At 62.2% G+C, this 27679-nt stretch overlaps 2 protein-coding genes across 7 annotated transcripts in view; one reads left to right on the top strand and one right to left on the bottom strand.

Moving 5' to 3' along the window:
- TMEM104 (transmembrane protein 104) overlaps positions 1-2598 on the top strand; it is a 39278-nt gene extending 36680 nt beyond the window's left edge. For all 3 annotated transcript variants that reach the window (XM_054082997.1, XM_054082995.1, XM_054082996.1), the window contains exon 10: positions 642-2598. In XM_054082997.1, coding sequence (XP_053938972.1) covers positions 642-1402 — 761 coding nt within the window. In that variant the 3' untranslated portion in view covers positions 1403-2598. The remainder of the gene's footprint in view (positions 1-641) is intronic.
- Positions 2599-7240: 4642 nt separating this feature from the next.
- On the bottom strand, positions 7241-27670 carry GRIN2C (glutamate ionotropic receptor NMDA type subunit 2C). 4 transcript variants are annotated; one of them, XM_054082987.1, is made up of 14 exons: positions 25191-27670; positions 25002-25095; positions 17297-17720; positions 15352-15947; positions 14746-14860; positions 13927-14138; positions 13643-13811; positions 12856-13009; positions 11612-11737; positions 11317-11546; positions 10958-11118; positions 10277-10464; positions 9497-9729; positions 7241-9143 (listed from the first exon to the last, which is right to left on the bottom strand). In XM_054082987.1, the coding sequence occupies exons 1-14, from the start codon at positions 25384-25386 to the stop codon at positions 7770-7772; spliced, it is 4272 nt and encodes a 1423-aa protein (XP_053938962.1). In that variant the 5' UTR covers positions 25387-27670; the 3' UTR covers positions 7241-7769. The 4 variants fall into 4 exon arrangements, with proteins under 4 accessions (XP_053938962.1, XP_053938963.1, XP_053938965.1 ...); XM_054082988.1 differs by having other exon boundaries at positions 7363-9143; positions 13643-13808; XM_054082990.1 differs by lacking the exons at positions 25002-25095; positions 25191-27670 and adding an exon at positions 21696-21834 and having other exon boundaries at positions 7364-9143.
- Between the last annotated feature and the right edge of the window lie 9 nt (positions 27671-27679).

Genomic DNA, 27679 nt, shown 5'->3' with positions numbered 1-27679 from the left:
TACCCCAGACAGCCTCTTCCTCCTGCCCGGGAATGGCTGGCTGCTCCTGGCTCGGTCGTGCTTGACAAATCGCAGGGACAGGGAAGCTCGGTAGAAGCTGCTGTTCCCGTGCATCTGCCTGTGTGCGGAGGTGAAGCCTTGGAGATGTTAGTCCAGCTGCAAATGTGTAGGAACGTTCCTAGGCTGCCTCTGCAGCTGGCTTTAACCTTTTCTTGCATTAGAGGTCAAAGATGAACCATCTCTAAGCCATTCTGTACTGCTGATGCTCAGCTAAGGTGCGTGGCAGAAGGATCCATGGATTGGGACCCTTGAGGGCGATGGGCTCAGCTGACCATGTTGGTGTTGCTCTTCCAAAGGGCTTGTAGCAGCCCTTTGCTGTCAGGGTGGGAGGGTGAGTCTGCAGGAAGGAGACCAGAGGGAGATGCCCACCACAGGACCCCACTCCCTTATCTGCAGACTGAAAACCAAGCGTGATTTACTCCTGTGTGCTCGTTACCTTTGATGTACCTCCTTCTCCTGAGATAAGGAGATGCTCCTGTGGAGCAGGAGGCCGAGCTGGCACCCAGACAGCTGGTGCCAATGGGAGGAGGGTCGTGGGGAGTGTAGACCTGGGCTTGACCTCAAACCTTCTTTCTCTCCAGCTTTCATCCTCATGATTATTCTGGCCCTCATCCGCATCAGCAAAGGCCAAGCTGAAGGTCACCCGTCCATGGCCCAGCTGTCGGGCATCCGCAATCTCTTTGGGGTGTGCGTCTACTCCTTCATGTGCCAGCACTCCCTGCCATCCCTCATCACACCCATCTCCAAGAAGAAGCACGTCAACAAGCTCGTGCTGCTCGACTACATCCTGATCCTGGCTTTCTACAGCCTCCTGTCCTTCACTGCCATTTACTGCTTCCGCAATGACACCCTCATGGACATGTACACTCTCAACTTCACCAACTGCGACATCATCAACGTTGCCTTCATTCGCTACTTCCTGGGCCTCTTCCCCGTCTTCACCATCAGTACCAACTTCCCCATCATCGCGGTGACCCTGCGCAACAACTGGAAAACCCTTTTCCACAGGGAAGGGGGCACCTACCCATGGCTGGTGGATAGGATTGTCTTTCCTGCCATCACGCTCATCCCCCCGGTGCTGGTGGCTTTCTGCACCCACGACCTGGAGTCCTTGGTGGGGATCACAGGAGCATATGCTGGGAATGGGATTCAGTACCTTATCCCGGCTTTCCTGGCGTACTGCAGCCGCAAGGACACACAGCTGGTGTTTGGCAGCGGGACGGTTAACAAGCATCTCTCCCCATTCCGGCACACCTTCTGGATTGTGTTTGTGCTCATATGGGGCTTTTCCTGCTTTGTGTTCGTCACTGCAAACATCGTCCTGAGCGAGCCCAAGCTCTGACGGGGGCAGTGGCTCCCTCCGCAGCTCCGGAGACTTTGGCATTTCAGCTCCCCCTGGGATTGTGAAGGGGGGAAAGGCAGCATGAAGGGAAGTTTCCAGGCCATCGGTGTGGTGGCACGTGTTGGACCTGGAAACAGAGTCTCTCCGCTCCATTTTGAGTGTGGTTGGAGTGGACTCAGCCTTGTTACAGCCCAGGTTCTCAGCCTCTTTGCACATGCCGAGGGGCTGAGCCTGCGCCATCAACCAGAGTGCAGCCATTTCTGCCTTCGGTTCTGTTGGAGCGTCCCTTTCTCCGTCCCCACAGCAGCTCTGTGTGTGCTGCGGGGCTCGGCACGCGGGAGAGCTGGCAGCCTTGGCTGCTCGCTGCTCTGATCGCTTCAGTGTCCCTGCTCCCAAAGACAGGGGCGTGCGCTGCGGAATCCAGCAGGAGTTTGGGGGAACTGAGTCTCTGCCGAGACCCCTCCCAGCCAACCTCCTGTGCCAGCTGAGGGCAGGAATTAGGGTGGGAATGGCCCTAATTCCGACAGAAATAATGTTGTGGTCTGTTACAGTTTCTTTTCCTAGAGGCATTAACCTGTTCTGTGTGCCGTGCGTTGCCCGAGATCTGGGATCTTTGGCTTAGAGCTGGATTTTTCCAGCCCAGGAGTTTCACACTTCTCCGTTCTCCCTAGCAGTGGCAGCCCCGGTTGGACGGAGCAATGCCCTGACACGTGCTGGGATACAGCACTTCCCTGGCAAGGAGAAGGCAGCTGTGCTTCCCCCGGCTCCGACGTGCGGCTGGCAGAGCCCTTTTCCCGTTTGCCCGGGGCTGGGGAAGCTGCCCAGAGCCTGGCTCCAGCGGTCAGGATGCGTGTGGGCTGCGGAGGCTCTCATTAACCAGTCTGGACACGCGTGAGGCTTGCGAGAGCACCGGCTGTGCACACTGATGCGTTTCCAGCCTCCTGCGCTGGGTAATTGGCCTTGAAACAAGGTGGGTGTGAACTCCAGGGAATGGGCTGGTGCCAGGAGGGAGCAGCAGTGCCCTGGCTCCCAGAGACAGAGCTCCTGGTGCTGCGCGAGAGCAAAACCCAGCTGGAACTGTGCCTGCATCCCCCTCTCTTCTCTTTCTGCACGGCGTCACGGTTGGCTTTGGGCTGGTTTTGCTCTGCTAGCTGAGAGCTGGGCTGCCTCTTGCCTTCGGCAGCCGGTGCTCCAGGTGGGGCTGCTGGTGGACAAACAGTGCCGGGTCCTGTGCTCTCAGGCCCTCGGGCGAAGATCATACGGGTTTCAGTTTCCACATGCAATATTCTAACCCCTCCTTATCAAAGCAGGTTCAAAGCCAGGTGCGTGTCGCTCATGTTAGAGCCTCCTGCCCTCTGCACTCGCTGCAGGATTAAGTATCACCGCTCACTACAGCAAGCTTTGAACTGCAGCTCTTTCTAATCAAGCTCCGCTTTCAAGTAGACCTTTCTGGTTTCCATATGACCTGAAGTGCTCCTCCTCGGGGACTCTGCAAGTTCCCAGAGCCGTATATAACCACTTCATGGCTTTTAAAGCAAAACCCTGCACCTCTTGAGCCTGAGCACCGCTGCCGCGTCCTCGCCGAGCTGCTTGGAGAGGATTCAGAGAGCGATTGCCTCCTCTCCAGCTTGATTCTAACCCGGCGTTGGCAGCCTAGCGTGCTCAAACATCTCCAAGTGTTCTGGGGGAGCTGGGGTGGCATCTTCAGGGCCGAACGAACGAGTTCTTCTGCAGGTAGCGGGTGCTGGTGTCTCGTTTAGGAAGAGCCGCAGTAGCCGTGTAGGTTGGGGGGCAAATTCCTGGGGCGGCTGGGCTGGGAGCTGGGCCGAGGGAGGGATTTTGTGCTGACGGAACGAGCCTTTGGGAAGCTGGAGAGGTGCTGGGGCTGTTCCGCTGCACGATGGGTTTGTGGAGGGGGCTGAGGCCCTTCCCACCGCTCTGCCCGTGCTTTGCGAGGCGCTCAAGTGCCCATTTCAGTCTCTTGCCTTCACATTTCACTGCCGGCTGGAGAAGGGGCTGTTCTGTGTCCTTTCATCTCTTCTCATCCTCCGTTCCCACCTGCTGCCTCGCCCGGGGTGGGAGCCCAGCCTGGCACCTCCCCTGCTGTCCCTTCCATTTCGGGATGTGCCTTCTCCTCGCTGCCCACCTCTCCTTGTCCAGCGCCTCCGAGGAGCTGCTTGGTGCAGGCGTTGGCCGCGGCGGCACGGTGAGGGCTCGCGTCCTGCCTTGCCCCGTGCCTCGCCGGGAAGGACTCCGATCCCAGGGGTGCTCTGGAATAACTAACCGCGAGTTCGCAGACACCCACTGTCCTTGCACAGCAGCAGAACAGATCTGCCCGAGGCAGCGGGGTGGTGAACGGAGAGAAGCTCTACAGCAGAGAGAACGTTTTTCCTATCAAACATGATGTAGCGATGCCTTAAACATCACTGGGGAAAGCGGGGGGGGGGCCGGCGGTGGTGGGGGACGCAGGCTGACCCCGTCTCGGGGCAGCAGCTCCCTCCACTCGCCTGTCATGGATGAGTTTACTTTTATTTAGCCGTTATCAACACTAACAACTCATTGTTTCGGATCCTCACGTGATGCTTGTCCTGACTGTAATTAGTTTTCAAAAAAATGGGATTAAAACCAATCAAATGCACATTATACATCTGGTTTGGTCCGGCTGCTTTTCCCACCCCCTTCCTGCTCTCGTGTGCGTGCACGGAGCAGCTCATCCCGGCGGGATCAGCCGTGACGGATGGGGCTGCGAGCCAAGGAGAAACGGCAAGCGGAGAGGCTAATGGAGCCCCTCACCTCTTCCCTGTTGTCTCCTGCTGCTCCGGGTGGGAGCTGCGAACTCAATTAAACCATCGGTACTTTCCCCTTCTCAATTACGGCTCCTTACACTTAAAACCCAAACAAATTGAATTGCTCCATCGCCTCGGGCTGCAAAGGCAGTTTCTGCCAACAAATTTATTATCGCCGTAAAGCCCAGCTTGATTTATGTTAAAATATTAAAACAGATCTTTATGATGGAAATAAACACTTTCTGCTGTGATTTTCTCGAAGGACCTCACAAGCAGCAGAGGATTTCGGGGCCTGGACCATAAATCTGGAATCAAACTGGCATCGGGAATGGATTCAGGCTCTGGCAGTGCTTGAAAGAGCAACAGCCAGGGAAAGAAAAAAACCTCGGAGCCAGAGAAGGAGGTTCAGATGAGGCTTGGACACGGCCAGGGTCACCCGGGGGGTAATTGTATAAAGGTTTGTGGGAAGGTGTTTACCAGACTTTCATAGAGTCATGGAATGGTTTGGGTTGGAAGGGACCTCACAGCCCATCCAGTTCCACCCCCTGCCGTGGGCAGGGACACCTCCCACTGGATCAGGGGCTCCGAGCCCCATCCAACCTGGCCTGGAACCCCTCCAGGGATGGGGCACCACCACTGCTCTGGGCACCCTGGGCCAGGGCCTCCCCACCCTCACAGCAAAACATTCCTCCCCAGGATCTCATCTCAATCTCCCCTCTTCCAGCTGAAAACCATTCCCCTCGTCCTCTCCCTGCCCTCCCTGATCCAGAGCCCCTCCCGAGCTTTCCTGGAGGCCCTTTCAGCACTGGAAGCTGCTCTGAGGTCTCTGAGCCTTCTTCAGGCTGAACAACCCCAACTCTCAGCCTGTCCTCGCGCAGGAGGTTCTGCAGCCATCGGATCATCTCCATGGCCTCCTCTGGACTCGCTTCAACAGCTCCGTGTCCTCCCTGTGCTGAGGGCTCCACAACTGGATGCAGGACTCCAGGTGAGTTCTCCCCAGAGGAGAGCAGAGCAGAGCAGAATCCGCTCCCTTTCCCTCTGGTCCCACCACTCTGGATGCAGCCCAGGACACAGTTGGTTCTGGGCTGGACTGGAGAACACCCAGGGAAGGTTTTATGCCACAGCTTTGCCCTGGCAGGAGCTGGGAGGCAGCTGCGTGTGTCCCTGCTCTGGCACCAACGCTTCCCTGGCACTGTATCCTGTCTGGTTTGTGGTTTATCCACCTCCCCCTGCCCTGCCTCAAGCCACCATCTCCCCATAGCACATCCTTACCATTGGAAACCTCTTCCCCGCGGCCGGCTTGCCTTGGTCCCCTTCCCTCAGCAGGACGGGTCTCGCGATGCCAGGCAGTGGAAACCAGTGCTGTGGCCGTGGCAGAGGCAGGGTGGGTGCCGAGGAGGCTGTTGTCCGAGCCTGGGAAGGGGGTGGCCGGCAACCAGCGGGCTGTATTTCTCTTTGCACATAAACAGCAGCCACAGCGTCCCAGGGCGGCACGGGTGCCAGAGCAGCTGAATTAAAAAGTGATTGATTAGACAATCTCACCAAAAAGAAATAATATCCCTCAGCGGCTGTTAAGCACTAAACTACCCGAGCCCTGCTCCGGAAAGCCTGCTCGGAGGGCGCTTCCTGGCTGCTGCAGCCCCACAGCTTTGTCTGGGGGTGCCCAGAGGCTCAGCCCCTCTGGGGACCCAAACTCCCTCAGCTCCCACTCGCTCCGGGGTGCCCATTGCTCCGTGCCCCGTTCGGCTCCGCTCCCACCAGTGCCCAGGTTAGCATTGGGAATGGGAGGAAAGTGGTGTTCTTCCATCCCAATTAGCATATAAAGATGATTATGCAAATGTCGCCGTGGTGAGAGGGATGCTGAGGGCTGTGCACCCCGTGGGGCACCAGGACACCCCTCGGTGCTGACACCCATCTCCGGGGCCACCTCCCCCGGGAGCACCCGCTGTCCCGGCCCCGGCGCTCGTCCATAAAATATGAAGCGGATCCATTTGGCCTCTGCTGAGTCACGGGGACGGCGCCGATTCATTGAAATCGTGAGGTGGGGATTTTTGATGGGATCTTTTTGATCCCTTTTCTGCTCCCTTCTTTCTCGGAGCCCCTGCGCCGGCTCAGGTTCGACCCCGACTCTGCACATGCGGCTCTGTGCGCTCGGTTCCTCGGGTCAGAAAGCCACAATTTTTTTGGGGTGGGAACCTCCAAGGAGCATTGGGGTCTCCTGGGGACCCACGGCCATCGGGGACGGGCGGCTGCCACCACCCAGGGCAGCTGAGCCAGGATCCCGGAGCCTTCAACCAGGTTTATTTATTTATGGCCTTTCTTTATGCCCTGGCACCTCCCTCCCTCGCCACGCGCCTTCGCAGAAGCTGCCAAAGCAATTAAGAGACAATTGCAATGATAAATAAGTGAAGGGAATCAAAGCGCCTGCACCAGCGTGCGATGGCAGCGGGGCTGGGGGGACCGGCTGGGCCCATCCCCACACCGATGGGGGAATGGATGGACAGACAGACGGATGGATGGACATCGCCAGCGCTTTTGACGCTGGGCCACGTGTGGACCCTTCCTGCCCTCCCTAGGGCTTTGTGGCCATCGCTGGGCATCCCGGGGCAGCCCCTGCCATCGTCCCCGCTGCCGTCCCCTCGCTGGCCCCGGACTGCCCAGCAGCTGCTTTAAAAGAGGAAAAATTAATGGAGCTTCTGGGGGGAAAGGTTCATCCTGGCAGATGACACCAAACCAGCCGGGAAGAGCGGCTGAGGGCTGGCACCTCCCGGGTTGGTTTGCCACCCAACGCGGGCGGCTTTGTGCCGGGATTGGCACCAGGCGGCAATGCCACGGCCGCAGCCTCAGCCCCCAATGCCCCCACCCTGCCCGGTGTCGCCGCTGCCCACCCCATCCCGGCTGGAAAAGGGATGAGTTGGACAGAGCCATCAAGAGGAGAATTGAACCCGAGCATCTTTTGCACCTGATGGATGGCTCCATCTGCCTGGGAAGGTGGGAGGAATATTTTCCTCTCTCATTCCCTTGCGGCACTCCACAGGGCTGCCGAGCTGTGCCACAGCTCCCGGGAGTATCCCAGTGACCCGAGCGCCCCAAAACCCAGCAGGGAGCAGTAACTCCAGCTTCAGTGCTCACCTCCAGCCTTGAAGGCTCCTGCGTAATTATCCCTCAGCGCGGTTTAACGAGGTGCCCTTTTCCTCAGCCTGGCTGCTGCCGGCACACGAGCCTGTGCCGGAGCTGCAATGGGACGCAGGGATGGGGTCACAGGACCACGAGCATCCCTGTGAAGCTCTGCTGGAGGACAGAAGAAGGGGGCTCCAGCCAGTTGGAAATGTCTTTTTAATGACCTGGACATGGTGCTTTGAGTGCCTTGGATGAAACCAAACCATGACAGCAACACGGCGGCGATGAGTTTGGTGTCCCTGACGCCAGCCCGGCCTGCGGGGAGCCCCTGCCCAGCTCCTCTGTCCCCGGCACGGGACCCGCCGAGCCGCTCGGAGCACCCCAACACCACCGGGGCGGGACCCCCTGGAGCCCGGCCAGGAGCCACTGTCCGGCCCGTGGGGCCACCCTGTGCCCCTCACTCACACCTCCGACTCCAGGCTGGACACGCGCCGCCAGGAGCCGCCGGCGCAGGGACTGGCTGCCCCGCGGGCCACCGGCGGGTCCCTGCGCTCCATCCCCACCACCCGCAGCACGGCCGGCTCCCCGCGCCGCCCGCAGTCCCTGTCCCAGCGCACAGCCCCCCGGCAGCCCCCCGGCACCACGCGGCGCTCGTGGGGCGGCAGGGACCCCCGCGGGAGGCGCCCCGGCTGGAGGGGCAGGTTGGCGTAGGAGTTCATGCAGGCGTGCGCCGTGCACGCCGGCGCGGTGGCGGTGGCACGCGGGTGTTGCCGGCAGGCCTCGCGGTACGACGGCAGCCTGGCCACAGGCGAGCGCGGTGCCAGGCGGCCGCTGGCCTGGGCGCAGCGGGGACCGCAGCCGTAGCCGGCCTCGGCTTCGGGGAAGAGGTCGGGCACGTCGGTGCGAGCAGCCCCGCAGCGTCGCAGCCCCCCGTGACTCTGCTTCTCGCCCCGCTCGCCCGCTGCCCTGGCCGAGCTCGCCCACCGGCTCGGCTTCTCCCGCTCCATCCTGGCAACCTCGGGTCTGGCCAACTCGCCTCCGGCTCTGCAAGTCCTGGTGGCTTTAGGGAAGGCTCCGCGAGAGCAGGACGGAGGCAGAAAGGGGCTGCCCACCTCCCACCTCTTCTCCTCCGTGGAGAGCAGCCGGGGCAGCGTCCCCGAGCCCCCATGTCCCCCATCCCCCTGGGCCAGAGGGGGGTCCTGCAGCTGCTCCCCCCGGCTCGCCGCCCGCTTGTGCTCCCTGTAGATGTCCGGCAGCGGGAGGTCCCTGGGGGACACGGGGGGCGGGAGGGGAGCCCCGATGTGGTTCCCCACCAGCACCTGCTCCCCCAAATCTGCCCCCGGGGACGCCTTCACCAGGAGGTGAGGAAAACCAGGGTGGGCTTCGTCCCCCACACAGCCGCCACGAAACTTCAGGGGGTGGATGAGGTGGGGGATGTGCTCGTTCGCCCCTCTCCTCTTCTCCTCCCAGGGCAGACGGGAGTCCATGGGGATGGGCTGGGGCAGCGGTGGTCCCAGGGGAGCACCCTTGGGAGCGTAGGCTCTTCCTGGCCTCTCGGAGGGGGCCCGGTGTGCGCCGGTGCTGTTCTGCACCACGAGTTGGGGTGTCCTCAGCGAGAAGGTGGTCTGGAGGCGCTCGCTGTGGTTGCTCCAGTCCTCGATGGTGCGGGTGGCCTGCTCCAGCGAGCCGCCCACGCTGGCTGTGGACACCATGTCCTTGGCCGCCTGCAGCATCTTCAGCACGTTGGCTTGCGCCGAGCTGGCGGTGACATCGGGCGTGGGCGCCCGCCTGGGGCTCGCCAGGGTCTGCACCCCGCTGAAGCAGCTGTAGATGCCCTGCAGGGACAGGGGGTGCCCACATCAGTGGGGGCACTGGGGTCCTGCACCCCTAAACCTGCCTTGCTGAGCTGCTGCCAAGGCTGAGGTGTCTTGATATCACCAATGTCCCCTCCCCAGGGTGGTGACACCATCACCCCTTTCCCCAGGGATGCTAATACAGACACAGGGTTAGTCCTAGGGCCGAGCCTTTGCCTCAAAATCCGGCTTTTTTCCCCAACCAAGAACTCCCATCAGCACCATCAGTCCCTCCCGTGTGGGTTGAAGGGATGATGCCCACCAAGACGTGCTCGTCCCCATGGCACCATGGGAGGACATTGGGGCCCCTCGAGAGCCCCCGGCGCATCGCTCACCCTGCTGATGGCCAGGAGGAAGTCAAGCTTGTGGGACTTGGGGACAGAGTGGCGCAGCTTCCAGTAGACGAGGTGCTCCCAGGCGAAGACCAGCAGGCTCAGCCCCATGGCCACCAGCAGCATGTAGAAAACCCCGGCCATGTTGTCGATGTCCAGCTTGCTGCTCATCACCTCGTTCTTCTCGTTCTGGCAGATCCCTGACAGCCAAACCGTCTCCAGCTTCTGGGTCTCACCTGAGGCCGGACACACACAGTGGTAACGGGGGTGAAAACGCTCTCCCTGGGCATCAATCTCCTCGAGCACAGCCCCTGCCCACCCCACCGTGGCTGGAGGAGAAGAAAGCCACCTCCAAACCCCTGGAGCTTTTATAGCTGAGTCCCTGCTGCTGCCCTTAGCCTGAGCATCTCACCAGTCACTTGTGCTTCTCCAGGGCCTTCTCCTGTCTCTGTCCCCCACCCCATGTGCCAATAATGCTCATTGCCCCCTTCCAAGGCTTCTCCTGACCCTTGGATTTTGTGCAAGGCCACCTCCAGGATTTTACAGCCTGCAGGAACAGGAGGAACCCCAGAAGGAATGACCCCCCCCATCTGGAGAGGTGCTGCTGGGTTTAATGTCTCCTGGAAGGAGCTCATGGAGAAGCCCCTTGGTGGCATCCTGCAAGGAGCCAGGGAGGCTGCACAGGGTCTGGCGCCCAAAGCCCTGGTCCCTGGGTCACCCTGCGGGGCAGGGCTGGGGTGAGGAGGGGGACAGGGCTAAGAAGAAACTCGCGCAGGCACCCACCGTCTCCCAGGAACTGAAGCAGGGCCAGGTCGATGGCCCGTTTCCAGCGCGAGTCCTTCTGCAGGGCGATGCCGTAGCCCGTGGTGGCGAACACCTTCCCGCTGCCGATGGTCACCAGCTTGCAGCCCTCGTCCTTGCCGGCCATGTAGTTGAGCACTGCTGCGTCGTAGATGAAGGCGTCCAGCTTCCTGCCCCGACGATGGGAGAGAGGGTGAGGGGCTGGCAGCTCTACTGCGGGGTGGACCTCTTTGGGGGAGATCTACCCTTTTCAGATAGCTGTAGCCCGTCTGGAAGGGATTGTGTCCTCTTTAGGGGGTCTCTGCCCCATCTTGGAGCTATAACCCCACTTTGGGGGGGCTGTACTCAACCTGGGGGGTGGGGGGGGGGGCTGTGTCTCGTTTGGGGGAGCCAGAACCGCTGGGGGTGGTGTCTGCATCCCCTTTGAGGGAAGCTCTATGAACCTGTCCTCCACCTGCAGGGCGTTGGACCCTGTTTGAGGGGCCGTAACCTCAAGCAGAGAAGCTGTACCCCACCTGAGAGAGCTGCACCCCTCCTGGGGAGCCCACGTCTCACTTGTGGGGGGCTGCGTTCCAGCAGAGGGAGCCCCACCCCATCTGGGGGGCACTGTACCCCATCCCAGGGAGCTGCAGGTCATTTAGGGGTCCTGTGGAGGAGCCGTACCCCATTTTGAGGCTGGTGAGGGCATCCTCCACGGAGCGCTGGTTGTACTTCACCATGTGGGTGTGCATGTCGGGGTAGTTGCTGCGGATGTTCCTCTCGGTGCTGCCGTTGGGGACGGTGCCAAAGCGGAACGGGGGGTACTGCTCCTGCGGCTTCTGGAACTGTGTCGGGGAGCCCCGGGGAGCAGCGTCACACGGCATCCATAGCCCAGCCGTGTCCCGTCTCCCCAGAGCCAGCCCTCCATCCACCCCCCATGCCCAGCCAGCTGGCAGAGACCTCCAGCCCCCAAACCCCCCAGGTTTTCCCCACCTGAACCCCCTTATCATCGTTTGGGGACCTCAGCCCAATCGCGACCCCACCTTCCTGTCGCTCAGCCCTGACACGGTGTCGATGTACTGCTCCTGGATCATGAAGGCGGCCAGGTTGGCGGTGTAGCTGGCGAGGAAGATGACGGCAAAGAAGGCCCAGATGAGCACCATGATCTTGCTGGTGGTGCCCTTGGGGTTCTCAATGGGCACCGAGTTGTTGAAGACCAGAGCCCACAGCAGCCACACGGACTTGCCGATGGTGAAGGAGGGACCTCCTGGCCCTGTGGGGACAGTGGTCAGCACAGCTGGGGACGTGTCCCCCCACCTCCCGCCTCCCCCAACTCACTCTTGCCGCTGGTGAGGTTCTGGTTGTAGCCAACGGGGCTGAAATACTCGAACACGAAGACGGTGACAGCCACCACGGTGAGGCACATCACGAACATCATGACCCACACGGCCGGGCTGTAAGGCTCTGCGAGGCAAGCGGGACCCCGTCAGCCCCCCAGGACCCCCCTCTGGGGACACCTGGAGCTCTCCCTGACGGAGAGGGCTCATCCTCCTCACTATTGCCCCTCCTCGGAGAGAAGCTGGGACTGTGGTGAAGCGGATCCACAGGGAATCCGGAGGGAAGGGGGAAGCTGTGGCTTCCCCTCCTGAACACAGCCGGGCTTTCATCAGCAGGGAGATGGTAATGAGATGCTCCCCATCCATCCCCAGGGCGTTGGCAGGAGGGTTTCCCATGGGATCACAAGCTGATTGCCCCGTCCCCTGTCCCAGTGCCCTGGCCCCACTCAGCCCCAGGAGCCGGCGGTGGGCGCTGAGCCCCCGTTTGCCCGGAATAAGCCGGGACAGGGTGGCAGAAGCGGCTGGATCTCATCCGAGCCCTCCACGCGCAGCCGCCGCAGCCCATCTGTCAGCGTGTCCTTGGCTGTCAGGAGGAGAGGTCTCCCCTGATGGCTCAGCAGTGCGGGGCAGGAGGCTCCGCCAAGGGGTCCCTGCTCCTGGGGGAGCAGCTCGCAGCGTGGGCCGACGGGAGGGGACACGTGCCCAGGCTGGCCATGTCCTCCCCCCACGGCATCGCCCCACGGCATCGCCCGCACGGAGCCCGCTCAGCCACGATGCCACACCGTGCCCTTGCCCGGAGCCCAGCATCCTGCCCGAGCGCCCGGCCAGATCTCAGGATGCCCTTGCCCAGACCCCTCTCCTTCCTGAGCTGCAGAATTCCTTGTTAAAAATTCATTAAATAAAACTTAGAGCATGGGCTGTTCCCTGTGCTGGTGCCGGGGAAGGGGTCCCCGGCGCGGAGCTCGGCAAATCCCCCTTTGTCCCCCGCCACGTCCCTGCCCTCCTCCTCGCCAGTGATGAAGAGGAAGAACCCAGAGCTCCAGCCACAGGCTCGGTAATAAGGGGATTATTGAGGCGAAGGGAGGAGAAAGCCCCAGAGCCGCCTGCACAATCTCCTTCCTTTATGACTTAGGCTTTTTCTTCTTAGAAGTTATTAAAACTGAACAATATTTCCAATTTGCATTGGTGGGAAGCGTGGGATGAGCCTGCAGACGGACAGACAGACGGGCAGAGGGACACACTCACCCAGGAAGGCAGAGGGGGAGACGGTGCCGTTGCTCCGTGCCACCATCACACTGATGCCCGTCTCCACGAAGGGAACGGAGAAGTCCACTATCTCAGAGCGCTCCTCATTGATGGTCAGGGAGCCGATGGCCATGTCCGCACGCTTATAGTACACCTGGGGAGGGCAGAGGGTGAGGGTGGGCAGAGGGACCTGCGCCGCCTTCCCCAGCGTTTCCTCATCTCCAGCATTGCCAACCTTAACTTTCGTCCTTTTGTTTTAATGTCATCTTCTTAAATGACCATTGACACAAACCCAAGCAGCTGCAGGTCATCGAGTCATGGGATGGTTTGGGCTGGAATGGATCTCAAAGGCCATCCATCTCCACTCCCTGCCATGGGCAGGGACACCTCCCACTGGATCAGGGGCTCTGAGCCCCATCCAACCTGGCCTGGAACCCCTCCAGGGTTGGGGCACCACTACTGCTCTGGGCAACCTGGGCCAGGGCCTCCCCACCTGCACAGCAAAATATTTCTCTCTAAAAACTCATCTCAATCTCCCCTCTTTCAGCTGAAAATGATGCCGCTCACCCTATCCCTGCACTCCCCGATCAAGATCCCCTCCCCAGGGTTGTAAAAGTTCAGCTGACTCCCTCCTGGCTCTCCTCCACCAAGCCTTGCCCACAGCTCATGCCAAGCTGTCCCATCCCGACCCGTCTCCAGCGGGGGATCCCCTGGCCAGGGCATGTCCTGAGCAAGCGATGACCCCAGGGAGGGCTGAAGGTGAGGTCTGAGCCATGCCCACCCGTACCTCCCCAATCATGCCGTTCCAGACCCCACGGACGATCTTGCCGTGTTTGCCATTGGTCACTAAGTAGAGGTCGTAGGAGAACTTCACTGTCTTGGCCAGCTTCTTCAGGATGTCAATGCAGAAGCCTTTGCAGCACAGCTTGGTGTAGGGATCCACGAGGCCGTCGCTACTGAAACCACACCAGGAAAAATGGGTTGGACCAACCAGAGACGCTCTGAGCTACGCCGGGGCCTCCCTGAGCCTGGAGGGCAGTGGCCGGTGCTGAGCTCCCCCTCTCCACTCACCTCTGGGAGGAGTTGGTTTGCTTGCGGCACGGCACGGTGTTGCGCACGCAGACCCCGGTGCTGGGGTCTGTGTTCTCCACGATGACAAAGGGTCTCTCCTCCAGCGTGGCCACAGTCAGGTGGCGGTTATCGGCCACGGGCTGCATGAAGGAGCCGTAGCGCGGCCATACCGGGTACTTCATGTGGATGATGCCTTTCTCCCACTTGCCCACCTGCCCCCGAGGGAGAGCACACGGTCACCCCGCATCTCGGGGTCTGAGGGGCACAGGGGGTCCTGTGTCCATCCTCCCCAAGCCTTTGGGGACCACTTCTCCCAGAGCATCATCATCCTGGAGCTCAGCCATGGTGAGATCCATCTCAGCATCCCTTTCCCCATGCACCCACTGACCACAGGATAAAGTTTTTCCTCCTGGGATCCAAGCACCGGGCTTGGGTGAGCACAACCCTGGCCAAACTTCACCCCAAATGCTTTTAAACTAGGAAAACAAAACCCCTCCATGCAGCTTATTCCAGGTGGAGGAGCTTGGCTGCCGTTCCCCAGAGGTGGGCGGACAAGTTTTTGTGTCTTTTGGAACTTTTCAGCCAAATTGCAGGGAAAGAAACCCTGTTCCTGGCAGAGCTTTGGTGCCAAACCCCATTCTTGGAGCCTCGCATTGCCGCAAAGGTGCACCACACCACCACGGGTACCTTTGGTAACAGCCATGGGTTCTGCAGGGCACGACCTGCCCCGGGGTGGGAGCCCAGCCCGTGCCTGACGCCAGGCTCACCCTCCCAAGCCACCCCCACCGCGTGCCCGTCCCTGGGGTCCAGGGGTCCTACCATCTCCCAGAGCCGGTGCTGGTTGAGGGAGATCACCACCATGGTGGGCCTGACCAGGTAGCCACCTTCATTGAAGGAGAAGTCCCTGTGCTCCCAGGTCACGTTGAGGAGGTGCCTGGTGGGACACAGCGCCCGTGAGTCCCTCCCCGTGCAGCCCAGTCTCGTACAACCCTCCTCCTCCAGCTCCAGCTGGGCTGCCGAGGTCCCACAGAGAGTCGAGGACTCTCTGCACCTGCACAAGGAGCTCTGGGCAGCTGGAGAAAGTCCTGCCAGCAAGGAGGCCCTGAGGATGGTCCACTGCAGGGTGGAGGATGCACAGAGCACCACAGCAGCCCCAAGGTGCCACAACGGCACTGCAAAGCAGAGCTGTGACCTCCCCGAGGCCCCCGTGGGTCCCAAATCACAGAGAAGCACTGAAAAAGGCAAGGGCTGCTCTGGGGAGATGCTGCAGGAGAAACCCAGCAGAGAGGCAGTCCACCAGCTGCACCCAGAGCCAGCATCATCTCCCCTGCCCGCCAGCTCCATCCTCCTCCTCCCCTGTCCCTTCCGTCTCCATTTCCATATTTCTGTGCTTCACACCCATCCCAGAGGGCCCCCGAGCCTCACCGGTAGAAGCTGGTGTTGTTGGTGGTGGCCCCAGTGGGTGTCCAGCAGTCCCGTCCCACCTCCGGGAGGTATCCGTGGGCCCGGAAGAAGCTGGCTGCCCCCATGGCGATGATGGCCACCCCATCCCGCACCTTCTGCCGCAGGCTTAGCTTCCAGCTCTCCGTCACCACGCTGATGAGGCCGACAGGGAAGGAGGTTGGTGGCACCTCCATGTTGCCTACTGTCAGGCTGGGCACAATCCAGATGTAGCCTGGCCCCACGAGGCCGGCTTGCTCTGCCATGGTGAAGAGGTACTCGGCCTCCTCCCGCGAGCAGTAGACGATGAGGACTTGGGCATCGATCTGCCGCAGGAGCCGCTGCGTCCTGGAGCTGCTCCTCTCCTGGCTCATCTCAAAGGTGAGCACATCCTGCAGCTCCCAGCCAAAGTAGCTGGCGTCCGTGAAGGAGCGGATGACGTCCAGGAAGATGTTGTAGCCCGGGTAGAGGCTGGTGATGATGGCAAAGGAGCTCCAGTCGTATTCCTCCAGCACCTTGAAGATCACCTGGATTTGCTGCTCGATGGAGACACCCAACTGCAGGAAAGCTGAGCCGGGCTCCTGCGGGACAAGAAGGGGTCAGGGCTGCGCTGTCTCTTACGCCCGTGCAAACCACCTCGAATTTGTCATCATGAAGAGTTCAAGGCAGCCATGGACTGACACGGTCCATGGGCTGCAGACACCCAAAATGGGACTGATCTACCAGTGGTCTCCAAGAAACATCATCCCAAGCAAAGGGTTAAACGCTGTGGCCTCTCCTGCAGTTCCCAGCTTGTAGACCAAACACTCATCTGCCCTCTGAAGGAGACCAACCATTTCCCCTTACATCAGGAGAGGAAGGTGGGCAACGGCTCTGCCAGGAGCATAAATGCCATCCCAGCTCCGAGTTCCTACCTGCTGCCAGAGCCCACACAGCTCCTTCCCTCCTGCCCCACCTCCTCGGCCATCTGGCCTCTCATTAGCAAATCTTAATTGATCTGATTCTGTCTTCAATGATTCAGCGAATGGCGTTTGCAGAAGGTTGGACGAGAGCAGCGGGGTTTGGCCACCCCGACCCCTCCACCTCCAGGGAAGCCGTTCTTCCATGGAAGGTGCTGGTCCGGCCAGTTGGTGAGCCCCAACCGGGGCAGGATCTGCTGGGGACCTCCCGTGGAGGGAGGGGAGGAGGGTGAGCCTCCAGAGAGGTCTCTCCTCAAACACCCAACCCAGAGTGGAGCCCTTGTCCCACAGAGCGGCAGGGTGTCCCCCCAGGGGATGCTGCCATGGACAGAGCGGGCACCGAGACCCCTGCGGCGCGGGCTGGGCGAGAGGAGCAGCCAGGAGGGGGGAACGGAAACCTCCTCCCCATCAGCCTCTCCGCAGCCCATCGCCGCAGCTCTGCGGCCTCCAGCGCTCCTGGCAGGCAGGTGACAGTGACAGTGACAGTGACAGCGTCTGACGCCAGCGAGGAGCAGAGAAGCCAAAAATCCCATTTTGGACCACGGTGCACCTGAGATTGCTGCCGCAGCCTAGCGAGCCTCCTGCATGTCACCTGAGCGGCCATTTCGGGGCCTGGCGGGATGCGGAGGGAGGAGATGGTGATGTGCCAATCCTGCCGTCACCCTGGCAGCCCTGACACCACCCCAGCACCCACGGTGGGCACAGCCCACAGGGGATGGGAAGCAGGACACTAGAGATGTCCCCTTGATGGGGCGCTGAATTCCCCTCCCACGTGCCATCAACAGGACCCTCTTTGAGGTCCACACCATGTCCCACCACCCTGGTCAGCCACATGGCCGCAGCCACTGCCCATAAGCCCCCGCGCTTCAGCCCAGCAGCTCCTCTGCTCTCCAGCGTCTCCCACCCCATCTCTGATGATGCCTCATTTTGCCAAACATCCCCCCCAAACTAACACCCCGCGAATGCCTCACCTTCGGGGTCAGGACCACAGCGGAGCCCCCGCTGATGCTGATGATGGGGACCTGGGTCTGGGAGGAGATGAAGTCAAGGATCTGGGCCACAGCCTCCGTGCCAACGTTGTCCTCAAAGACGATGCCGTGGATCTTGTGGCTGGCGAGGATGCCGCAGATCTGGGTGAGGAGGGTGCTGGGGTTGGTGTTGTTGACGATGACAGTGATGGGGTGGATCTCCAAGGGCATGTCCAGGAAGCTCTGGGAGCTCAGGCGAGAGCGGATGTGCAGGGGGTAGGATGTGCCACCAAACACCACGGCCACGTTGACCACCGGCTCCTCGGGGCCCGGCAGCAGGAGGTCCGTGAATGCAGCCGAGCAGCCCAGCACCATCGACAGTAGCAGAGCATGCGCCGGCGCTCTGCCCATGTCCACCACCGCGTCCCTGCCGGGACAGGTCACAGCCCCAGTCAGGACCCCCGGCCACACTCGCCCCAGCCGTCCCCACCACCCCAAGGATGAGCCCAGGGAGAGAGGGGGACCCCCATCCTTAGGAGGCTGGATGTGGTGTTGGGGTGACCATAGAGCTGTGCCCACCACCCACTGTTACACACCGGTGCCGTGTCCCTTGTCCCCACCATCCACTAACCCCTTCCAGCTGGTTGCCATCCCACCACCATCGCGCCCCTCCTGGCCCCATTGCCCTTCCACCCTTGTCCCCCCTCCAAAAGCCACGGCTGCTCCTCCAGCGGGGGCTGGGACAGCAGCGAGAGGTGGCAGGAGGAGCTTTGCCCTTGAGGGAGGGTTCAGCTCTGCAACCTTCATGGTGGGATTTTGCCACCCCTGGAGCAGTTGCCCCTGTCCCCCCTGCCCCAGCCCCTCACGGCTGCCTCCCAAATCCCAACCGAAGCACCTGTATGCCGGCCCCTTAGCTCCAATTTCTCTCCTAGACACCATTCTGGGTCTTTTCCCCCTTCTCAGTCCCTGCCATCACCCTGGCGCCACGCTGGGCAGTGGGGAGGGGATGAGCAGCCATCCGCGGGGGCACCGGCCGCACGCTGGTGTTGCTCCATGCAGCAAGATGCCAGCTGGTGCTCGGCAACGTCACTTGTGATTAAAAGCTGCTGTTGCTTAACGTGTCCTTGGCACGGCCAGAGGAGCCCCTCACCGAGCCCCGGCTGTCGGGGGGCCGCGCGCCCCACCACTGGCTGTGCCGCAGCCCTCGCCTCGCCGCCATCCCCCCGCCAGCGCCTTGGACTGATAACGCAGGGAGCGAACCCGACGCTCACGCCCTGCAAGAACTGCACAGCAGGGGTTTGAGCCCCAGCGCTGTCCCCTGCGGAGGGACAGGGGACACGAGCCCCACATCCCCTCCCACGCCCCACAGGTGCCGGGGGGCTCAGGCGCCACTGCTCGATGGAGAGCGTCTCGCTCAGCCGGGCTTCGGCAGGGGATCGTCCACCCACAGCACCCACCGTCCCCTGGGGGTGCCAGGCTGCACCCCCGCTGGCCAGGCAGCAGGAGCCACGACGCCGTGCCGATGGCCACAGCCAGGCCCGTTGGCCGGAGAGGGCAGTGCGTGAGTCATGGCGCGCTGGCAGCATCCCACGCTCCGGCACGGCCAGCCCAGCGACGGGGCGGCCCGCGCCACCCGCTCCTCGCTGCGAATTTCTGAGTATTTTTAGTGCCACGATAAATAATTCATCGGGAATCCGGCACCATCTACCCTCGCGGAGAGGAAGGGGAGCAACACGCCACCGAAAACAAACAGAGCCGCTCTCCTGGCGGCTCGGCCCGGCTCGGCCCTCCTCAAGGAGGTTTAAACACACGCCAGGCCCTCGCGGTGCCCCAGCGGGGTTGGCCGTGCCAGCCCTGCGGAGGGGGCACCTCACCCGTCCCACGCCCTCCATCCTCCTCCTCCTCAACCCAGCTCTGCCCCGTGCTCGGGAGCCTCTGCCAGCCCCGAGTAATCCAGGCGCCGGCCGGCAAAGCCCTCCGGTAATGCCGGGTGCTGCTTCCAAAGGGCAACTGGGAGCAGGATTGGGCAAACTGGTTTCCCACTGGAAGAAGCCACAGGTGGGAAGCATCCCTGTTGCTTACAGCCAGAGGAGGTGGGCACGGGAGCATCGTGTTGGCAACCGGGACAAGGAATTTCCATCCTTCATGGAATCATGGAATGGTTTGGGTTGGAAGGGACCTCCAAGCCCATCCAGTTCCACTCGTGGCCGTGGGCAGGGACATCTCCCGCTGGCTCCTTCCCAGGCCCCCGGCGCCACGCGCAGCCCTTGGTGGCCGCGGGGGAGGCCGGTGGGGCTCCGTGCGCGGGTCGGAGCCAGGGCTGCTCCAAAATGGCCGGGATGGGATGCGCAGAGCAGCACCTCCTCCAGCCCAACCCGCGCCCTCCCAGCCTGTTTTTTCCTAGGAGTGAGCAGAGAGGTGCAGGAAAACATGGGGGGGGGTTGGAGGTGAGAGCGTAGGGAAGGGAAATTTCAGGAAAGTGGTGGAGGCAGAGGAGGAGCTGAGCCCATCGTGCGCCACTGCCGGAGCCAGGGCTGCTCTGGGCCCCGCACAACGCAGCAAAGACCCCCACGGGCTTTAAAAAAACCCCACATTTTCCAATCTCTCAGAGCCAGCACTGCTGAACTGATCTTTTGGGAAAAGGCCTTTCCCAAGGGAGGTTTTTCCAGGCGGGCGAAGGGCCGGCGGCTGGGCTGGAGCCCGCGGAGGGGGCTCGGCCGCAGCAGGGCAGGGCGATGGCAGCTCCCTGCTCCTCCCCAGCGGGCAGAGGGCACTCCGTCTGTGCTGCTTTGGGGTGGCTTTGAGCAGGTCAACCCCCTCCCCAAGCACAGCCTCACCCCACGCACCAAACGTCCTTTTAATGCAACAGAGAAAGTTTGCTCCTCATTCCAAACCTCCTCTTTGCCCTCCGTCCCTCCCTCCCTCTCCCGCTCCGAGCAGGCGAGAGCTCCTGCAGATATTTTGACCTCGGGAAAGGAAGAAATAAAATCCCAAAATGCAAAATATCGCTTGAGAGAGAAACCTTATCCCCCAAAAAAGCCTCTGAGCCTGCAAAGCACAGGGGAGGCGCAGGGAGAGGGAGCTGCTGCCGACCACGGAAAGGACAGAGCCCAAACCTGCGGCGAGGCAGGGGGACATCGGGGAGGCACTGGGTGGCATTGCCCAGGTAGGGGGGACACCCTGTGGGGTAAGGAGACCTCGACAGAGCCTCCCCAAAAGTAGGGAAAGCAAGTAAACCATCCTAATGCCAACTCATCGCCATCTCTGACCCCTCGCAGGGGGCACAGCTCTGGAGGGAGAAGCGCAGGCGACCCCCGGGAAGCATCGTCTCCTTCCAACCTTCATCTGCCACCACCCGGCATCACCCTCGTCTTCCTCGCCACCCTCCTCTGCCTCTCGCCCGCGCCTCCGACAGCAACAGTTGTGGTCTGGGGGCTGCGTGCCGGGGCGGTGGGGAGGGCCCCGCACTCGCACGCACCGAAATGCAGCTTAAAAAGGTCGAATATGGATTAACCAAAAATAAACGGCAAGTGCCCTGCCCGCCGCTGGGTTACGCAAGGTAGCGGGGGGGCCTGGGGAGGTGCGGGGACGGTGGCACCCAGGGAAGGCTCCTGGGATTGTTTTTTTTGGGGTGAAATATTTTTCCTGTCTCCCATCCCCTCAAAACAATCCCAGGATCCAGACTGATCCCCATCACCGCCTGGAACTGCGAGCAGGGGCTGTCAGGGATGGGGGGCAGGGTGGTGCTGGAGCAAAGGGAAATGGTGCGGGTAGCCCCCCCCCGAACCCCCAAAAGACCCCCAGTGCAGCACCCAGGATTCAGACTCATCCCCGTGCTCTGCTTGGGATGGTGAGCAGAGCTATTGGCTTTTGGGGCGCAGATGGAAATGGCCCAGACAGCCCCCCCGCCTCACCCCAAAGCCCCCCCATGCTGGCAGCCAGGATTCAGACTCATCTTCATCCCTTGTTCGGGATGGGGATGCAGGGGGCTTGGGGGGGGGAGCAGGGGAAAATGACCAGAACAACATCCCTACCCCCCAAAAACCCATTCCAGCACCCAAGATCCACCCTCATCCTCATCCCCTGCCCGGGATCGGGATGCAGGGGGTTCGGGGGGCGGGGGGGGGGCAGAGGAAAATGGCCAGAACATTGTCCCCCGCGCCCCCCACCAGCCCCATCCCAGCTCCCAGGATCCAGAGTCATCCCTGTCCCTCATTCCCGGGCTGCGGGGGTGGGGGGCAGAGGGAAAGGAGCCGGACAGCCCCTCTGCACCCCAGAAACCCCATCGCAGCGCCCGGGGTCCACCCGCAGCCTCCCCCCCGCCCGGGACGGGGATGCGGGGGATGCGGGGGCGGAGGGGAGCGGCCGGCGCGAGCCCCCCCCGTCCCCGAAAAAACCGCACCTCGTCCTTAAAAGTTCTCCGAGAGCCCGTCGAGAGCCCGTTGTCCCCCCGGTACTCACGGGACCGGCGCTGCCCGGTGCCTACATTCCCGCCGCGCCCCCCCGGGGCCGCGCTCGGGGTCCGGGGGGGTCCCGGCGCGTCCTTGGCGGCGGCGGCGGCGGCTCCGCTGCGGCGGCGGCGGGGGGGGGCGGCGGGGGGAGGCGGCGCGGGGGGGGGCCCGGCAGCAGGTGGCGGGGCCCGGCAGCCATCGCCCCCCGCCCCGGCTCCGGGGGGGCTGCCCGGGGTGGGGGGGGGCCGAGCCGGGAGGAGGGATGAGGATGCTGAGGAGGGATGCGGGGCAGGGGTGCGGGGCAGGGATGCGGGGCAGGGATGCGGGGCAGGGAGGAGGACAAGGATGAGGGCAGAGCTGAGAGCAGGGGTACTGAGCAGGGAGGCAGAGAGGGATGCTGAGCCGGGATGAGGGCAGGGATGCTGAGCAGAGATGCTGAACTAGGATGAGGACAAGGATGAGGGCAGGGATGAGAGGAGGGATGCAGATGGGGATGCCGAGCCGGGATGAGGGCAAGGATGCTGAGCAGGGAGGCAGAGTGGGATGAGAGCAGGGATGCTGAGCAGGGAGAGAGGCGCGGGGGGAGCCCCGGGGGCGGTGGAAGGACAGGACGTGTGTCCTCCCGCCTCGCCGCAACTTCGGGGCTGGCCGCCAGCCCGGGGAGGAGCGGGGGATGGAGGCGGGCAGCCCTCCCGCTGCCGAGCCCTGCCCTGGCACCCAGCACAGGGGGGCACGGGGCAGGAGACCCCCACTCCATCACTAACCCCCCCCTTCCCCAGGAGGGAAAGCCCACAGTAAGAAAGGCAGAGCCCCCCGACAACCACCCCCAAGTCCCTGCCCAGCCCAGGGAGGGCTGGAGGGGTGCAAACGCTGAGGTAAACTCAATTCCCCCCAAAATACCTCCCAGCCCTTTGCCGACTGAACTGGGGGAAACTGCCCATCTACCCCTCTCCATGTGCCCTCCAGCCAGCGCAGGGCAGCCCCGGGGTCCCCAACATCAGCCCCGGAGTTCCCATCAGCCCCAGGGACCCCATCATCAGCCCCAGGGACCCCGTGAATCCCGAAGTCCCCATTATCAGCCCCAGGGTCCCCATCATTAGCTCCAGGGACCCCCATCATCCCCAGGGTCCCCATTATCAGCTCCGGGGACCCTATCAGTCCCCACCAGGGACTCCATCATCAGCCCCAGAGACCCCACGAATCCCAGGGTCCCCATCGGGGACAGCAAAGCGGGGTGGCACGAAGAGCAAAGCCCCCGCCGGCAGCAGCCTCCTCCAGCTGTCGCCAGGGCCAGCATCAAAGCATCAGCTGATCCTGCAGCACTGGTTTAGAGCGAACCAGACTGGGGGGAGAGAGGGGAGAGTTCCATCAGGGGAAGGGGGGAGGCGGGCAGGGCGCTGCTGGGGTCCCCCTTGCCCCCGGCTGGGTGCCCACGCTGCTTCGCTGCCCCCAAAGCACCCCCTGCTCCGCACAGAGGGGCGAGAGCCCGGGTGGGGCTCTGCCGTGGGGGGAGAGCTCCAAACGCCCTCCGTCCCAGCTCCAAAGCACCGGGCACCACCCCGAGGGGCATCTGCTGGGGTGGGGGACCCCCAGCGCTGAGACCCCGTCTGGGCACACGGGCACCCGAAGCGCAGGCGCTGGGGGTTGTGGGGGGCTGTGGGGGTGCTGCCACCCAGCCTGGCACCGCAGCCACCTGCGGCGGCGTCCCCGGGGCCTGCCAGGGCGCTTCAAGAGAGGTTTCATCCTGCCTAAAATCCTGCTGCCTGTGCCAACCACGAGCTGCCGGACAGGACCTGCCTGGGCTGTCCCTGCCTCCTCGGGGTTGTGAGAGATGCCAAAAAATGGGGGTAAGGGGGAAAAAAAGTGCAATTTTGGTTTCGTTTTAACAGCTCTAAAAGCAGCACCGGCTCTCTGTGCAGGAGCTCGGCAGTGCTGGGGCTCAGGACAATCGGGACAGGGGACCTTGCACCCTCTCTGGGGTCCCCGCCGGCCGCATCCTGCTCCCCCAGCCCCGGCGCTGCCTGGTGCGGGCAGTGCTGCTCCCTCGCCCGAGGACAGGAGAGTTTAGGGTCAGCAACAGGTCCCTGCTGCCCCCCATCCTCTGCCCAGGACAACTAAAGGGGGGCTCTGGGGCTTAAGCAGCAGCAGCTGCATTTAACCCCTTCTGTCACCGTCATGGTCAGGTGTGATGGACCCGGGGACCGCCTCTCCAGGGACGTGGTCCCTCGGGGCTGGCACAGAATCCCTGAGCTGTTCCTGTGCCCTTATTTCTCCCCATCCTGGAAAATCAGGGGCCTCATTTTCTCCCCCCAGGGCCAGCTGGTCCCTGGTCTAGATCCCTCAGAGAGTCTCAGCTCCCACCTATTTCAGTCCCAGTGATGTTCCGTGGGGAAAATGTTTCCCGCAGAGCTGACAGCGTGCCAGGAGGATGAGGGGGGCAACAGCAACTCCCCGGGGCAATACCCGGTGTCCCCATCCCACCCACTGCCCTCCAGCATCTCCACCCCATTGGACACTGAGCCCCCATCACAGCCCAAACTCCACAGGTGGGACAGACCGAGCCAGGTCTGGCGCACAGCTGGGCACAGCTGGAGGCATCTGCAGAGGGGACAAGCAGGGGGGGCAGGGACCGGTGGGGCCACACACGCTGCATCGTCTCCTCTCCCCTGGGAGTCAAACCCCCAGAGCCATGGCCAATGCTTCGCAGAGCGAGTGGCAGCGCTGGGAGCTCCTCTCCAGGTTTTCGGTTTTCCTGGCAAAGTCCTTTAGTGACTTAAACAGCAAAACCCACAACTTTTTTCTGTGTCAAAAAGCAGTGAGTGCCCCCATCCAACCCCTGCTGGGTCTGGGCCACCACCCCACGACGCAGTATGTTGGGCGATTGCAGAGCAGCTCCCAATGCCTTTTCTGTGCCTTTAAACACCACAAATCCCTTTTACATTGAAACAAAGTGCCCTCGTGAATCAGAAGCACCAACAGCACCCCAAGACAAAGCCCACAACTCCTGCACTTTTTCTCCTGGATGCAAACCTCTGGCTTTCCCAGCAGCTCAGTGACATCCTCTCTGGAGATTCTGCGCCCTCTTTGCCCGGCTTTCTGGGCTGGTTGGGAATAATACCAGCACGAAGCTGCCTTCCCCCGCCTTCATCATTCTCCTCCTCCATAGCGCTGGGGTGGTGCCCTCAGCGTCCCAGAGGGTCCCTCACCCACAACCCCGACAAGAGGGAGCTCAGCCGGCTGCTCCATCACCCTGTTACCTTTTGCCGCCGTCTTTGCTCACAGGAGGCTCGGAAAGCAGGTTGAGAAATGCAAAGCACTGTGCTCCAACAGCTCCCGGTGTGCAGCCACCTCCTGCAGGGAAGAGCGGCCGACGGCCGGGCTGGGGAGCCAGGGAGACGTGGGAAGACCGCGTTGGGAGGGTGATGGTAGTCCAGCTTTGCACTCACCCATCCCGGCCAACACTGGTGGTGAAGAAGCACCTTGAGCTCCATGTAGGCACCTCGCATCCCAGGTTGAGGTACGGTGCATCCAACTCAACCCTGCTCCGTTCTGGACCGTCCAGTTCTGCAGAGTCAATGGGAGTCCAGCAGCTCCCAGTATGAACCCACACCCCAGTCCCATCCCGGGCAGCATCTTTAACATTTCCAGTTCCGCAGGGCGAGCCCCCACCCTCAGCCTCCCACCGGCAGGAGAGACTCCGCAGAAGGTTCCTGGCCTGAGGGCATCCTAAAGGGGATTTTGGGAAGGAAAGGACCTGGGTCTGTGCAGCACCAGCACCGCGAGCCCCACAGGGCAGGGGGTGGCACAGCCTGCGCGGACACCTGCATCCCGCTAACGGCCTCCGACGTTGGAGAGGGCAAACGGCACCATGTCCACAGGTCCCTCTGCCAGAGCCAAGTCTTGCAGTGACGTTGGCCTGAATCTCTGACAGGCCAGAGATTCAGCCCCAGACCGGCACCTGCCCCAGTCCCACACCCATCCCAATCCTGCACCCAATTCCAGCCCTGCGCTCCTCCCAATCCCACACCCATCCAAGCCCTTTCGGCTGCCAACCTCCCTTCCTCAGCAATGGGGTCAAAATTGAAGCAGGTCTGAGCGCAGCTGCTCCTCCCTCTGGGCACCCCCTCACCCCTTCCCTCCGGGCCCCATTTAAGCAGCAAACAGGGGTGAAGGTCCCCTTTTTCTCACGCTGCCGTTGGCTCCCAGGGCCACACAACCCCCGGCACATCCCCACCTCCACGTCTGCTCCATCTCATGAAGATGCCTGAACAGCCCCCCGGAGCCGAGGCACCGTGGACCCCCGCAGCCCCCCAGCCGCGAGCAATGCTTTGGGGAGCACTGAGCCCTGGGAAGGAGGGGTGTCCAAGGCCTGGAGTGGAAACTGTGGTGGGGCTGGAGCCAAGGACGCGCTTGGGATGCTTTTGGCCAAGGGGTGATGTTGTGCCGGGAGGGAAGCGGCTCCCTGGGCGCAGCAACCCCAGCGGCTGGCGCTTCACCCCCAGCCCGTTCAGCTGCTGTGGATGGAGAACGGAGCACGCGAGGCGCGGGAAGCCGTGCCGTGGACAGCAATCGGCGAGGGCCGGGCACGCGCCGGGCGATGCCTGCGCCCAGCCAAGGCGCTGAAGTCAGCGTTCTCCGGAGCCATCTGTTCCAGCAAAGCCCCAGCGCAGACGGACTCATCCAGGCTCCCGGCAGCAGGTGCCACAATTCAGTGATGCATGCGGTGAGGGGCCGGGAGGGTGGGAAGCCGGACACGGCCTCTGCGGCCCCACCAGCTCCAGGGATGGGGCTGGGAAACTCTCTGTTGGCCACACTGCCAAAAAGCTTTTTTCAACCACTTTTTGGGTCACGTGAGCTGGTTTTTAAAGGGCAGCACAGCCCTTCTGGGCCAAAGACCCAACACAGGCTGGGTTTTTGCTTATTCCTGAGTGCAGGAAACCTCTTGGGCTCTGACTGCTGATTTGCAAAGGCCAAGTTCAGCAAGCAGCCCATTAGCAAAGCCAGTCAGAGCCTCTGCGCTTGTCTCCCAGGGGTAATTGCAAAATACGGCATCAACAGGAGCTCCTGGAAAGCCTCAGACCTGTTTCATCCCTGGAACATGCAAGGCAGGAGCCCCAGAACAGAGCAGTGAGCCTGCACAGCTCTGCAGATGGGGAAACTGAGGCAGAGCAGTGCAAAACAGCAGTGAGAGGTGGTAAAGACCCAACTGGAGAGCACTTACTGTGATACCAGTCCACACCATGATGGGCTCTGCTCCATCTCCTGCCTCTGGGAGGGGCACAAAAGCCACCAAGGAAAGCTTGGCTTGGGAAGGGAACCGCGTAGCCTTGTGTGGACGGTCTCGAGGCCGTCCCTCGCTGCTGAGCTCCACCAGCTTTGTGCAGTCTCATTAAAGCTAAGCTGAGCCATAACTCATTGGAGCAGGGAAGCCCACGTTAAGAGCTGGCAGTGACGACTTTCAGCTTTTCAGGCCTCCTTCCAGCACCAGACGGGTGTCACTCACAGCATCGCTTTCCACCTCGTGTGAGCTTTGGAACTGCTCCTTCGGCTGCTCCGGAGAGCGGAGGGCGAGGCGGAAGCTGCCAGCGAAGCTGCTCCCTCGCCCCTGGGACCACCACGGTGGGGACGTGCCTGGAGCAAACACCACAGGGTTAATCCTGCCCAGAGAGCAGAACCCGAATGTGAACGGGAGCCCCGGAGTGCCGCCCGGTGTGCTCCGAGCCCAGGCAAGCAGCCGGGGCCTTGTGGGCAGCAGGAGAGCCGGGTCCCCCCTTCCAGCCCCAGGGGTGCCCGGTCACCCCTGCACCCCCTCGCTGCTCCCCGTTACCAACCTCCCAGCGCCACCTAACGACACGGTGACCAGGGACAAGGACCATCACAGGGAGGCTGGATACATCCCAGGCCCCAGAGAGAAGGATGGAGAGCACTACCGGGA

The sequence above is a fragment of the Cuculus canorus genome, chromosome 18 (genome assembly GCF_017976375.1).
Source record: "Cuculus canorus isolate bCucCan1 chromosome 18, bCucCan1.pri, whole genome shotgun sequence".
NCBI classification, from domain to species: Eukaryota; Metazoa; Chordata; class Aves; order Cuculiformes; family Cuculidae; genus Cuculus; species Cuculus canorus.
Note: the sequence above shows the minus strand (reverse complement) of the source record. Positions and strands in the feature narration are given on the sequence as shown.